We start from the raw sequence: 15,874 nt of genomic DNA, 5'->3' as shown, positions 1-15,874 counted from the left end.
ACTTACTATGAACCAGCCACATCCTGACTTTCTAGCCACTTCTCTAGCTATATTAATCAGTGTTTTATCATCTCCAAGACCTCTGGATCTTTGGTCAGTGCTCCTCGTAGGCAACAATTCTTTTATTATTGCCTTTCCCTACTCTTCTCTTCCCCTTCAAAAGACACATACACCATATAGTGCATATAGAAATGTGTCATCACTGTCATTTGTACATATGTCACCTTGCAGAACCTTCCTACATCTGAGGCTATGTCTTTGTCTCTTGTACTCTATGACATATCTCTATAAAGAATACTAATTTTGGCATGCCCTGTATTATGCAGATGTTCATTTATCTGGTTTTCCTAATAAATTATGTGCTCCTTAAGCATAGCAACTGTATTCATATTTGTAATCTCTCTCCTTCACTTAGCAGTAATCCTTTCTCATGGTAACCATTCAAATAAATGTTTCTTGAGTGAATAAATGAATTAGTTTTCATTTAACCTCTCACTTGATTTGACCACATGATCATTCTATAACTGCCATTTTCCTGCCTTTCTTCCAAGTATTACATTTAAACTGGATAGGATTTTGAAATAAAATCTGATCAACTAGCTAATATCTATAAAATGCTCTGTATTTAAGTTATATTACCATCAATAAAATAAACTCAATATAGGAATCATTTTTTAACACAAGTAATTTTGTCAAGTGACAATTATTTTAGGGGAAAATTGTTATAGCTTTAACTTTTTTTATTCAGTATAATTTTTTAATGTTTATTCAAGTTTTTGCTTATAAAACTAGTTCCTTTTTTTCTGGGGTTTGAGAAATATGTTTTTTTTATTGGTTGTTCAAAACATTACAAAGCTCTTGACATATCATATTTCATACATTAGATTCAAGTGGGTTATGAACTCCCATTTTTACCCCAAATACAGATTGCAGAATCACATCAGTTACACATCCACATTTTTACATAATGCCATATTAGTAACTGTTGTATTCTACTACCTTTCCTATCCTCTACTATCCCCCCTCCCCTCCCCTCCCATCTTCTCTCTCCACCCCATCTACTGTAATTCATTTCTCTCCTTGTTTTTTTTTTTCCCATTCCCCTCACAACCTCTTATATGTAATTTTGTATAACAATGAGGGTCTCCTTCATTTCCATGCAATTTCCCTTTTCTCTCCCTTTCCCTCCCACCTCATGTCTCTGTTTAATGTTAATCTTTTCCTTTTTATACATTACAATTCTTAATACACATATATACCACAATTTTTCATATCTCTGTTTGTATATAAGGTATGTTGATACTAACTTCAAATCTTCTTACATATATTTTGTATAATGATGACCATCACATTCCCCTATCCTTACTATTCCCCTTCCCCCTCCCTTTTACTCCCACCCCTCTTCCCTATCTAGAAATAATCATCCTCCCATGCTCTCCCTCCCTATCCCACTTTGAGTCTCCCCCTTTATATCAGAGTAGCTTTAACTTTTTAATTGTTAATTTATAGATCTTTGTAGGAAGCTAACTTTGAAGAGTATATAAATTAAGAGTTTTACTTAGGAAAATTCTGTGACTAGAAATTAAAAGATTAATGAAATTATATTATGGGAGAGGTAGAGAAAGATGGCTGCTCTGTCTACAGCCATGTATTTTAAAATAATACACACTGTCTGTATTGTTAAACTAAAATCAAAGTTTTAATATTTTTTCTACAAAAGAAGCTCTTTATTTTCTTTCAGGTGTTTATTATATTCTCTTATTATACTTACATTTTTGTCTCTTCCCTTCACTGCTGCCCACCATTAAATTACTATATTTTTTTCTAAATCACTATGGTCAACAATTTTTATATTCACATTTTTAACCAGTTGGTAACATTTTCTTATTATTTCATAAGCCAAAATATTTTATGGCACTTAATTTCCAGTAGATACATTTCGGTTTTCTGAACTAATATTATGTCCCCTTCCCTTTGATAAACATTGTTCTACATTATTTATTTTGTAAATTCGTATGGTAAATAATCATGAACAAAGGAATAGAGTAGGGCATTTGAGTTCCCAAGTCACTTGATTTCTTGTTTCTATTAAATGTGTGATAAGAAAAGTTAGTGGACACAATTACGGCTTCTGCCTGCACAATATTCTTTCTTCTATATTAAAAAGGAGAGAACTTTCAGAATTATATCAAATAAAATAGTGTAAATTGAGTTTTCTTTTTTGAACTACAGTTTTACTTATAATCTAAATATTTTTAAATATACATTTTTGCATTTCCTATGTAACAGGCACATTTCTAAATTATTATATTTATTAACTAATTTTATCCTCATAATAAACCTGTGCTGCCAGTAGTGTTAAGGAAACTGAGACATAGAGAAGTTAAGTAACTTCTCCAAGTTACTTGGTTAGTTTAGGGAAGAGGACATGGTATGGTATTGGTTCTTATATCCATAAATTATAAAATCCCCCTCTTGCTCATCTCTTTCCTTTGGAATCCATGTTGGAATAAATTGTACTTAATAAAATTAAGTATTTTGGGAAAGTTCTGAAAATATCAGTAAATCAGATCTTAAGAAATAGTGATGCCTATAGAGGAACAAGAAGACTAAATTAGTTTAGCTCTCTTTGGCAGTGACCATTGAGAAATAGTTTTGGATGAAATATCATGTTCCTTTTAAGTCAGCAAAATAATAGTGTATTGTAGCAAAGCAAATACGTTATAGAAAATGATTTGAGTTTTAAGATTATTGATACAAAAATTCTCACTAAAATATATATTTATGCTGATATTTCACTAAAATATTATCATGTTTCTATTAATGTAATTCATAGTAAGAAAAAAATTATGTACTCATCTTAATAGATCATTTTATTGTAATCCAAATTCCTGATTTTTTTTCTTTAAATCATGTAGAAAAAATGTACATGAGGGGCAGGGAAACTCATTTTAGCCTCCTTTATAAGGACATTAATCCCATTCATTGAGGGTTGAGGCCTCATGGTTTAATCACTTCCCAAAGGCACCAACTCTTAATACTATCCCATTGGGTGTTAGGTTTTGACATAAGAATTTTGCAAGGGCACCAACATTTAGATCATAACCCTATTACATGTTTCCTTTCACTTCATTAGGTATTTGCACAAATATCATTTTATCAGTAAAGCTTTCTGTTTATCCAAAGTTTTTTTATAACAGTTCAGTCACTCAACACCTGTTTATTATTTACATTCTCTCCCATGTCCCTCCATACACACTAAACTGTAACCTTGGTTAGAGAAGGTGACTTGACTTTGTTCTTGTTCTGTCCTCAATGAGTGGCAACTAGGATGTTCCTGTTTGTTGAATGAAACTGATGTTAAAAATTATGGATAAGATGTATATGTATTTTGAAGAGAGGGAGAAATTAGTCAATTCTTGTGATTCTTTATAGCTTTGACCTATTAAGTTCCCACAAACAATGAATTAATGAATACGGAACCATTTCTGCCAGAGAAAATATAGCAGTTCCTTTCTTAACCCATGAAAGATATATTCCAAGACCCCCAGTGAGTACTTGAAACCGCAGATTGTACTGAACTCTATATAAGAATTGTGATACCATGACAATTAATTTGATAACCAAGTAGCTAAATGGCTGAAGGGTGGGTGGTGTATATAGCAAGGATACTCTGGACAAAGAGATAATTCACATTCCAGGTCCAACAGAGCAGAACAATGCAAGATTTTATCACACTACTCAGAATGACATAAAATTTAAGATTTATGGATTGGGGGCTGGAGTGTAACTCAGTCACTAAGTGCACTTACCTAGCATGTGTGAGGTCCTGGTTTTGATACCTAGCACCACCAAAACAAACATCATCAAAAACATATGTCATATTTTTTAAAATGTATGAATAATTTATTTGGGGAGTTTTTAAAAATATTTTTTTAGTTGTAAATGGACACAATATCTTTATTTTTTTATTTATTTCTTTATTTTTATGTGGCGCTAAGGATTGAACCCAGTGCCTCACATGTGCAAGGCAAGCACTGTGCACTGAGCCACAACCCCAGCCCTTGGGGAGTTTTTCAATCCAATATTTTCTAATAGCAATTGACCATGGGGAGGTAGAACCATAGATCAAGGGCACTACTGTAGAGGTCAGAGTATTTATCAATTCATCAGTATATAACCTTGTTATATGTGTGTTTCTTGTTATATGTGTGTTGAAAGACACTGTATTGATGATTCATTAACATTGAACTCATGGCCAACAGCAGTATGAATTATGCCTGAACCAAGTTACACATGTATTTTTCCATAAGGCACCTCACAGCCTTTTTGCTCTTCGGAACACTAGATAATATTTCAGCCCAGTTCATCATTTTAAATAGCCTGTTTACTAACAAGAATGGGGAAAAGAGAGCACTAGATAGACCACCCAAAAAAGAACCCTCATTTATAGTGTAAGACTTAAAATATGAAAGCATACCTTCATGTTGCTCAACCTTTGCTGGAGGTCTGTTGACCACCTCAAATTTTTCACAGTTGTGCTTGTGTACAGTGTGACAGCACCACAAGTATGTATTTGGGGTTGCAAGTAAATTTTAGCAAATAGGCAAATTTGCAAATACAGATCTGTGAATAATGGGGATCAACTGTATGTCATTCTCTCAATAAATGTTAGGTGCTTTGTTTCCAGAATTATGCACTAGTAAACATATACCAGACCCTGTAAGAAAAACAAATAATTTAAAGATGAATTTGCCAGTGTTCTAGGAATGGCTTCATGACAGAGTTAGATTTTTAGCTAAATATTCAATAGTAATGAGTAGCATTATTGACAGGTGAAACTGTGGAAAAAGAAACTCAAAAAAGTCATTATTCTTAAACTTGACTACATATTAGAATCAGCTGGGGAGCTTTTAAAATGCCTATGCCCAGGCTTCACCTAAACCAATAAAATTAAATATTTATAGGTGGGACCTTGGCATTAGTATATTTTAAGTTTCCCAAGATGATTCCAGCGTGCAACCAGAATTTAGAGAACCACACCACTACTTTAATTACTTGAGTTTGGCTGAAGTGTAGGGTATGTGAGGGAAGTAAACAAATCTGGAAAAAAAAAAGATTTTGGCCCAAGTATTGAAATGGTGTCACTTATTTAGCACATTTTTATTTATAGTACCTACTGTGTACCAGGCACTCTTCTTAGTGTAGAACTACATAGAAAAACAAAAGAAGTTTATAATTAAATTACATTGGTAGCTCTTCAAGATGATTCATACTTTAGATGTAACTTCTAGTATGTGATGTTTTGTATTTAGAAGGAATCTTGTTCTAAATGCTCACAATTTTTAATATCTAAATTTTGACATATAAGAGAACTCTATAATGAAAAATTTTGTTGCAAGTTTTTGTGCTAATTTCATTGAGTGTTTTTTGAAACAACCATCCATTTTTTAAGCCTCTTAATGCTTTTTATTTTTCTTGTACAATAGGACACTGGTCTAAAATCAATAGTATGAAGTTATGTAGAATCAGTATTATGAGGCCACAAACATTTCATTTCCCCATCTTATAAGAATTGATATAGAGGGAACTGGTTTTTATGTCGATTCTTAGTAAGAATTATTATTTAAATCAAGCTTATAATTAATGAAGTAAATTTACTGGGTTATAGTGGTTTGAAGTTCCTTTTGGATTGTTTGCTCTGTATCATATTTTCTCCATAGTCACTTTACAAGCATTTAATATACTACTTGCACTCTCTTCTAGACCATTAATAAGAACAGACAGACCTACTAATGATATAGCCCTCTTTTAAATGTGATATAATCATTCTTTATAGCCTGTCAATTTCACTTTTTTTTTTTTAAAGAATTTTAATATTTATTTTTCAGTTTTCGGCAGACACAACATCTTTGTTTGTATGTGGTGCTGAGGATCGAACCCGGGCCGCACACATGCCAGGCGAGCGCGCTACCGCTTGAGCCACATCCCCAGCCCTCAATTTCACTTTTTAACAATGCTTTGGGTCTAGCTGTTTTAAAGTAGTTTGTCAAGTTCAATTATTGAACACTTAAAGAAGAGTATGTATATATGAATCTTCACATGATAGCAGCCGCCTGAAGATACGATGTTCACAAATGAATGCATACCAGGTGGAAAGTAAGGAATGTTATTGAGTGGCATAGGAAGGAGAGATGAGACTTATTCTTATGTTCTTATTGGGCTTTGATGATGATGTTGTGAACATTATCATTAGTAAAAGCAATATGATGTCATGTAACTACCATTCTATTATTTTAAAATTCAAAGAATGTCTTATGAACATTTTATTTTTTATAAAATTATGCATTTTTGTTCATCTTTTCCCCATAGTTTCAATTATACTCAATATAATTATGAGTGTTTTGTTACCATGAATGATATCATATGCTTTCTGCTTCTTTTAAAAGTATATATGGTTTTTTTTCCTCATGGATTTTCTCCATTTCACTCCTCCCATATATTACTACTTCAGAAGTCTGCATTTTGTATGCCATTTGTACTCCCTGCACTTTCTAGAATTCCTTGTTTCTTGGGCATTTACAGATATTATTAGGAATTGAAGGTCCTCTTTTTAAAAGGTTTATTTACTTAATGAATTTTTTAACCACTAAGTGGGAATATAAATATTTTCATTGGAAAAAATATTTAAATTAAATTTCATAATAATGGATTATATTGTCATTGTAAATGACTATAGAAGAGTTTCTTTATCTTTAGACCAGAGGAAAGTAACACTGCCTTTGTGGATTTATTTTATACTTATCTCTAACCCCCAAACAGAGGGTTATCTACTCTAGATGACATTCACTGAAAGGTGTTCATAAACCTTAAGAATTTTGACTTTGAGGAGCATTATCTACCTTTCTGTGACTTTTTTTTTCTTTTAAGTACTGGGGATTAAACCCAGGGGTGCTTAGCAACTGAGCCATATCCCACTTTTTCTTTTTTGTTTTGAGACAGAGTCTTGCTGCATTACCTAGGGCCTTGCTAAGTTGCTGAGGCTGGCTTTGAGCTTGGGATCCTCCTGTCCCAGCCTCCCAAGTCACTGGGATTACAGGTGTGCGCCACTGCACATTGTCAGTTTTGTTACTAAATTTTATCTTCCTTTCTTCTTTTTTTTACTTTCTTCATATTTATTATCAAAGTGGTCTAAGTTCATGTATATAGTCATTATTTAACCCCCTTTTAAGAGTTATTTATAACAAAATTTTATTGTTTATTATAGAGTTTGAGGCAGTCTTTTTCCTGCCTTAGTACTGAACCAGTAAAGAAATAAAGGATCCATAGCAGGAGACCAAAATAGCAGCTGTTTTTGTCCATAGAACTGTTAGGGAATATGACCTAAGAGAACAGGATAGAGGATTTAGTAACACTGAGCCCCAGAATCAGAAATATATAATCATTTTAGTCTCAGGGAATGCTAAAGAAGAAAGCAACCATGTATTGTTCTTCCCACTGGTGGCTTATCCTGAAGAGAAACATGCAGTATAAGGAGCTGAGCTTTGCTTGCACACATGTTCTTCCTAGGCTACCCATCAGATAAGTCACACTCAAGTGAGGCGGCAGAAGCTGCAGTGTTATTCTTATGGATGTTCCTGTAGTTGGGCAGTCAAATTCAAAGGAGAGTACAGGAAAAGACCTGTCCACTTTTTGAAACGCTTGAGCTTCCTTGAGTGTTGGAAGCAGCTCTAGTAGCAGCACCAGGGTTACAGGAACCCAGCCTTAATCTAAAGGCTCTTTGATAAGCCCACCTTGTCACACAGAAAATAAAAACTAGTGGAATAGCATTTTTGTTCATATGAATGCCTGCATTTATATTTGCAGGGGCTTGGTTTTTTACTGGCCATATTTTGCACTAAAGGGTCTTCCAGAGATTAGCATACTGTGATCATGGAAGAGTGAATGTTTCTGTTCTGAAAAAGCTTGTAGCCTGCACCCAAATGCTAAATTGTGCCATATAGACCATCAATGTTACAGAAATTCAAATAATTGGAGATAAATAAAAACTAGACTAACCCAAGCAGGATTTAAGGAAAAAATAAGCCATGAGCCAGGTTTAGAATGACAGATATAGCTGGGTAAGTGGGACAGTACAAGAGAAGACTTAATATTAGGAGAGAGTTTAGCATCTTTGACTTCCTTTTGCTGTTCTTTCCCCTAAGTAAAGTGAGAAGTAAAATTATAGGGCCAGAGGAGGCTCAGGTTGTGGAACCTTGAAAACAGAATAGAGAACCAGGAACTTGGGATTTGCAACTGAGTATTTGTTTAGCATAAGAGTGATGTCATTGAAAATTATTTTGTCAGAGAAATACTTTTGAGTTATTCAAATTATTCAAAAGAGAAAAATAGAGAAACAAGTAATCTAAGCCTGAGGAGGGAATGCATATCTAGTCTTAGGGATGCTGTAAGAATGAGAAATTCGAGAAGAGAAAAATAATCGGGATTTGATTAACTGGAATTGAGGATATATTAAATCGATGAAGCAGAAACATACAAAGGTGAATGAACATTCAAGAATGTGCTATTGCAACAGTGATGGGGTTCTTTAAAGAAATTCAGTCTTAGATATGATATAGATCAGTCATGAAAACTGAGTCCAAGCAGTGCCTGGTTTCTGCAAGGACATGAGCTTATTACATATTTTATTTTTATAAATGTGAAAAACTAATCAGAAACAGGGATTTCATTTTGATTAAATTTTATTGCTCTTTATTTTGTTTTTTTAATATTTTATTTCTTCACTCCTTACACATTCTTTCTTTTTAAAAGTAATTTTGATGGATTTTATGGGACCCATAATCTCCCTGTAATATGTTTAATGTTATTTAGTAGCAGATACCTGATGTTTTTGTCCACCTACCTTTTTCTCCCTCTCTGCTTTTGTTAATTTCACTCCATGAAATGAACCTCCAGTCCATCTCTATATCGTTCTAGTAAGATTGCCAGTCATGGCCCCATATATCTCTGGCCACAGTAATTGGACAAAGAAGTGAGTGTAAGACCTAAACTGTTCTGCTCAGATTCTTGTCTCAGAAATTAGAATTGTGAATGAGAACACAAGAAAGCCTACAAGTAGGTAGTGCTGAATCATCAGATGGAGGTATTCTAGAAGCTCCACAACCAAAACCTTTAGTTCTGACATAGTCTCTGGCCTTCCTAGAACTTGAATGTTGAGTTCTTCCTTTGATCCTATGAACTCTTCAGTATTCTTTCAATAAATTTTCCAAGCCCTGTTAAAAAAAAAAAAAGCTAGTCAGTCTGGGTTTTGCTAATAAAGAAGTATTAAATTAATATTTAATTTACCTTTTTTTCCTTGCCATTTTATTTATTATTGGCATTACTTAAGTATTTTTAGGAGCAAATATAAGTTCTACTAAAATATGATTTCTGATATTTCTTTTGTTGTCTTTCTTATTATCAATTTTTAATATACTTTTTTTCTACCCAATAAGAATATTTTTCAGATTATGGGCTTGATTTAATATAAAACCATTTATATTTGATGATTTACTTTAAATATATGATTCTAGTTACAGTTGAGATCTTTATGGTTAAAGATAAAACTGTCTTTCTAGCATATATTTGAGTGGATCAAATTCAGGGCTGGATCCAAATATGGGTTAATGTTGGAACTTTCATGTCCTGCCTCTTCTCTGAAAAGTGGTGTGGTTTTGAGTGGCAGAAGGAAATTAAGAAAATATCTAATTTTATACAGAATATCCTGGAATTAGCATATTACAGATGATGGTCCTTGACACAGCTGATCCTATGACTTTCTTTTAACTAGTGCTATGGGGTGCTATGGATATCTACAGCAATGTGTCTAATTCATAAAAGCATCATTTTGTGATTTAAAGTTAACCTTTAACAATTTTCAAATAACACTCAGAAAAGTAGTTTTATATATGAAAGATCTTATGACCCATCTAGCTGCCTAATATAATTTCTGGCTTTGAGAATTAGTGCTCAGTTGATTTTGTTCTATTCTTTTACTCTGTTATGTGTATGTGTTAGCCTTCTTTTTTTTTTTTTTGGTTGGCTCATTCATTTTTTTTTATCTCAAAAAATATTAAGTTTTTCTTTAAAACCTTTCAACCTTTGGAGGACAATTGGGAGGATTTAATGGAATAATCTTAATTCCATGGTGTTATTGTTAAGGTAAAAAGAGATTCTATGTTAAAGGAAAATGATTCCAATCTTAAGAGAGAGGTACCAGAAAGCTGTGTCACCACTGACAAAGAGAATTGATTTCAAACAGTAGTCTCAAACTCACTTCTTAACATTCATGCCTCACAAAAAATAGAAAACCCATGTTAGAACCACACTTGGCATTGACAAATTTTAATAAACTCCTCAAACTACACTGGTTCCTTTCTTTTTCTTTCCCTGTCATACGTGTGAGCTGTGTTTAGTCATTTATTGCAGTGACCCAAACAGAGCTCAGTACAGCTGTTTGTACTTGCCTGTCAGTGGGAAGTAGACTAGGTCCATGTGACTAAGAAAGCCCAAGGAACCCTTTTTTTCACCTACAGATGTTTTAATGTGCTTAACATTATCCAATACTAACAACTGAGATGGTCTAAATACCACAGCAGGATCTGATTAGCTTTTTCAGATCGCTGCCTTTATTTGCTGTTTGCAAAAAAAGCTTAATCCAGTGCTATAGATCAGGCTTCCTGCTGAGCTCTTGGGTAGTTTTCTCTCATTCTTTGTGTTCACTGTGGCAGGCTGAGAAGATTCTTCCTCCTCCTGAATTAAAGCTATAAAGTAGTAACTATAGTAGCAAGGAATAAAGAGAAGGAAGAAACCCCAAGGGAAAAGAGAAGACTGTCTATTTGTACTAAATAGTTTCCTTCTTATATACAAAAGAAAAAAGTTTTAATATGAGTTTATAAATGTGACCTTATTGTCTTTTCTAGTCAGTATGTAGCTACTTAGGTTTTTAGGTTTTGGTTGCAACTAATTTCCATGTAAACTATGTTTTTCATTTGTATTTTATTTAACCACATCAGTATTATGAAGAATTACAGTGGACTAGTCACAGCATTGACCTCATTCCTTTCAGGGATGACACCTTTTTTACTCATGAGATTTCAAGAAGAACTACCATCCCCATGGGGAGGAGGGAGAAATAAAATTCTTTATTTATTTCTGTGATATGCTTAACCCGAAAAGGGAAATTTGAATTCTGTGTAATTTACCTTGTAATTCACAATAAACTATAATGTTAGAGATGCTTTACCCTGATCTTTAATGGCTTATGATATGGAGCATGGACTTAAGTATTTCACTAACATTAATTTAATACTTGGCAGAAAAAGATCAGTTCTTGCTTTAGAAATTAGTTTGACATTTGGAACCTAGTAATTATTGAGTTCAAAAATAGTTTTGCAGACTTAAAAATTTTCCAACAATTTTGGAAAGGCATTACTTCAATAAAATATTAAGCTCTTTTGCAGAAAAATAATCTATAGGCAAATGGTGATCTACAATATCATACTTTATATTTTACTTTTCTTTCTGGAAACAATAATTTTTAAGGTTTTAGTAGGCATAAGGAATGGTTTTTTGAGATCACTGGAAAATCTTAACCATATAGAATAGATTTTCCTCCTATTTACTAAATACAGACCATGTGATTTGCATTTGAGTAAACACAAAAAGGTCAGGAACAGGAGTCCCAAACAAATATTACCTTTTCCAAGTATTCACAAGTGATCATAATTGTGAGTAACGTCTGTATTTTATGTGATAAAGTGAGATTGATGTAGATCCTCAGGATGTTTTGACTTAAGTTTTTGATGTTTAGATAAGTTCATGGGTCATTTAATGAAAAGGTCTGGACACTACGTAAATCAGCCTGTATCAGAAAATTTTATGTTAAAGTCAGCTCTTTGCCTTAGCTCTTTCAGTTTGTACTAGATTAAAAAAGGAGTGTGTGTGTGTATGTGTGTGTTCATATCGAATAAATAAGTAGTAAGGCAGCTATAGATTCTTTTTTCTTTAATAGGGAAATATCCTCATAATGCCTATGACATTTACATTTTAATAGAATTTTTCAAGCAGGCCTCAAAAGCAGGTAGCACATAGTGTTATAAGTGTTGTAATATGAAACAGATATGAATCAGAGATAACAAGCTTCCTCACCTTGGGGACATTTTTGTACACTTTAGACCCTTCAAAAATATCACAATATTTCTTTTTAGTGTTAATTTATTCTAAACTGAAATTTGAATATTACATGTTATAAATGTTATGAAATATAAATACTTTCAACAGGTATACTATGCTGTATATTAAAACAATGAAAGATTTTGCATATAAAATTATATGTCTAACTAGTATCCATAATAAAGAATTTTACAGTGTTACTTGACCTAGATAAAATGGGCCATTTCCATGATCTTAGGTTGAAGTTAAATGGATTTGTTTAAATGTATAGTATATGTGACTAATTTTACACAAAGGTTTCTCTCTCTCTCTCTCTCCCTCCCTCCCTCCCTCTCTCTCCCTCCCTCCCTCCCTCTCTCTCCCTCCCTCCCTCCCTCTCTCTCCCTCCCTCCCTCCCTCTCTCTCCCTCCCTCCCTCCCTCTCTCTCCCTCCCCCCACTTCTCTTCCCTCTCCCTCCCCTCTCACTATTCCCGCCTCAGTTTTATTGTCTTGCAACACATTAGCAAATACTTAAAAATACAGATTTCCCACTATTGCCAGGGAAATAGGTTTACTATAACCTTCTGTCTCATTTCACCACTACCTCATTTATTAGAGAAAAGGGTTGCTACAATAGTTAATTGATCCTTTGACACACCTCATTTTCTTTATTTCTGAAATAAAAATGAAAAGCTAATAGACTAGTGTATAGCCTCAACTTTTTGGAAACATGCAACTTTTACTGCTTTAAAACACAATTGGTTTCTTTGTTTCATGCATTAAAAACAAGGAGGAAAAGCTGAAGTCTGCCCAAGCCAGGTGTTTCTTGTTGGCAGCCTGCTCCCTAATGACTCTGCTCTCATATAGCAGCTGCCTACTAGTCAGTTTTGTATGGCCTATTGTTGTCACACACCCCTCGTTAATACACATGCTGCCCCGGGCAGACCCAAGAATGACATCAACTTGCTTATCTTAGAAACCTACAAACCTGTCGCAGGGTGCTGAGGTTGTCTTGCATCTGCCTGGCCAACTAATTGTGAGCTTTCTGGCCTATGATTGGCTGTTACTCCACTCTGTAATAGGTTAAGCAAAGACATTGCCATTCCATCTGTTCAACCATTCATTGTTCTTCTTGCCTGCCTGGAAGTCTGAAGCTAAAATTGTGTTAAAGAATTACTGCTGAAGCTGCTACAGAAACCAATGTCTTTGTATTTTCCTGCTAACGTGAGTATCTGTGCTACTTAATACCTTGGAAGTTTAACTTTGCTAAAGAGATTATTAATTTGAACTTATGAAAGATAGAAAAGCACCTCAAATGAAAACCTGTAAACTATTACATAGTGCCAACATACAGAGAATTCAATTCTTTAAAATATGTCAGTGAATCAGATTTTTACATTTTCATATTATGGAATTTTGCAAATAATTATAGCTTCATGGATCTTTGCAAGGCACTAGACATGGCGTGGAATCATATGGAGCTTAAAGACAAGTTATAACAAAATCTGATATTGTGATAAACAGTGAATTTATATTTTATCTTCTTGTCAGATTCTTATGTGTCTTAAGGAGATGGTCAAACCTAAGTGCTGTAAAATGATGCTGAGATTTGGTAGATTTTTCCATTATGTTAAGTCTAGCCTAGGGAGATGGATTGACACATGAAGATGTTTCAAACAGCTGGTTTTAAATATGATTGAGCATTTCAGTCACTTTGTCAGCACTTTCAGTATTCATGTACAGTTTTCATTTTCTACTCTCCTACCTTTTTTCCTCTTTTGCATTATTTTCAGATACTAGATTAAAGATGTCATTCCAAGAACTATTGATTTCAAGAGTTCTGTAATGGGGAATGGAGGACAAAGACTTTTCAATCTATCAGTTAGGAGAGAAAGAAAGAGTATAAAGGGTTAAAAAGAGGTTTTCATTTCTACCACATGCCCTATTGTGTGAACATATGCATAAGTCTATTGAAAGTTTTCAGAAGATGGGCAGGCCACCAGTTGCTGGTCTCCTGCAGTTCCAGTAGACATCTGTTGCCCCAGAGCATTAACCAATCTGTTCAAAGGGACATCCTTCCTTTGTTAGCTAGGGGGATGCAGACAACAGCACTCACTCATATACAATGGTAATTAAATACACAGAGGCTACAGCAGTCAGTATTTATTACATATTCATTATTTTATTTTTATTGTTCTCATAGTATTACCATTTGGATAACAACCAGAACCTACTTTTATGGCATTGTAACTTTATATTACCTTATTATTTTATATTTAATATAAAGTAATACTTTATATTACTTGTTAAATTGATTTAACAAGTTTATGGTCTAATATCCTGATTAATATGAGACTCTTTAGAATATTAAAAAAATAATATTGTTACCTGGTTTAAGATGAAGTATTATCCAAGTTGTTGAATGACAAATTTCTGAAAATCTCTTCACTAAATGGGAGAATTACAGTATGTGTGATAAATTTCTAATAAGTAATCACCATATGTTAAACTGCATTCAGCTATTACAAAGTTTCTTTTTGGTAATTAAAACAATTTGTTATACTTCATCATCATCTACAGAATTATCATGATAATTTAGTTCTCTTTCAACAAATACTATTACTTAGGTTTTAGGTAGCCTTTAACAAGAAAATTTGAATTTCCAGAACAATATCTGGAGGGAATCCAAAGATTTAAAACTGTAGAAATCTGTTTGGGATTATTATTTTTTGCCTAATACCTTTTTGTGTTCAAGAATATAGTATGTAGAGGCCAGTTATAATAGAACCTGATATAAAGTTTAAGAGTAAGCCATGTTTCTTAGAGTTTTGTGATAATCTAGGAGTGGGGTATAAACTGGTCTATGTTATGTGTGAAAACTTTGACTATACTCCTTCTCCATGAAATAAGGAAAATCATCCTTATGTAATATTAAATATTAATATTAATATTGGGTTTTGCATAAGTGCTGTTATAAGATAATTCTTGGTTAAATTTAAGATGACTTACATAAACTTGCATTTGAGTAAATGCAGAGCTTAAGTAGTTTAGAAATGAGGAAAGTATTTTTTACTTTACTTAACAATAATTATATTTAAATTTTACATATTCCATTTTATTAACAAATGTCTATGGAAATATTTTAAATCTTTAGCATTTAGTTTTTTTACTGAATGATTTTAAATATTGCCAAATTCTGAAATGTTCCATATTAAGAGCACCTTTTAAATCATGAATAGAAAAGCATAACTTGAAGTTTTAAAAATCAGATCTTTATCAATTGGGTCAATACAAATCAGGTTATTTTAAATAAGTGTTTTATGATGGAGAGTATATATGTGGCTTGTAGGCCTGGAAATTGAACTCATTTTCCCTTACATTTACTACTTATATTTAGTCTTTTTGCTTTATAGGAGCTAAAAATCATTTTAACTGCTTGTTTAGTACAAGATGGCATTAGATAACTTTTTCTGAGCTAACTATTGAAATCTAGATGATGAAGAGGAGGGACCTAGCATTACAGAAAATGTTCAACCAAAATATATATATTTTTAAATTATGTTATCAAACTAAATTGAATGTTAATTTTAAAGATTAGGATAGTTTACATTATTAAAAACGCTTTATTAAAATGTACAAATGACATGTATTATCACAAGTTAAAAGTACATTGAGTTTTAAG

The 15,874-nt window shown here is 33.0% G+C and overlaps 1 protein-coding gene across 5 annotated transcripts in view; it reads left to right on the top strand.

Moving 5' to 3' along the window:
* Positions 1-15,874, top strand: part of Zc3h12c (zinc finger CCCH-type containing 12C) — a 70,473-nt gene that overhangs the window by 17,334 nt on the left and 37,265 nt on the right. Inside the window, exon 1 of one of the 5 annotated variants that reach the window (XM_046466211.2) lies at positions 12,679-13,416. The exons of the other annotated variants lie outside the window; for them this stretch is intronic. Coding sequence (XP_046322167.1) covers positions 13,393-13,416 — 24 coding nt within the window. The 5' untranslated portion in view covers positions 12,679-13,392. Of the gene's footprint in view, positions 1-12,678; positions 13,417-15,874 lie in introns of those variants that run through there. 5 annotated transcript variants of the gene reach the window in all.

Source organism: Marmota monax, unplaced genomic scaffold (assembly GCF_021218885.2).
Source record: "Marmota monax isolate L192 unplaced genomic scaffold, Marmota_monax_Labrador192_F-V1.1 WCK01_AAM20220418_F8-fsc00045, whole genome shotgun sequence".
In the NCBI taxonomy this organism is placed as follows: domain Eukaryota; kingdom Metazoa; phylum Chordata; class Mammalia; order Rodentia; family Sciuridae; genus Marmota; species Marmota monax.
This window is presented reverse-complemented; position numbering and strand designations above follow the sequence as displayed.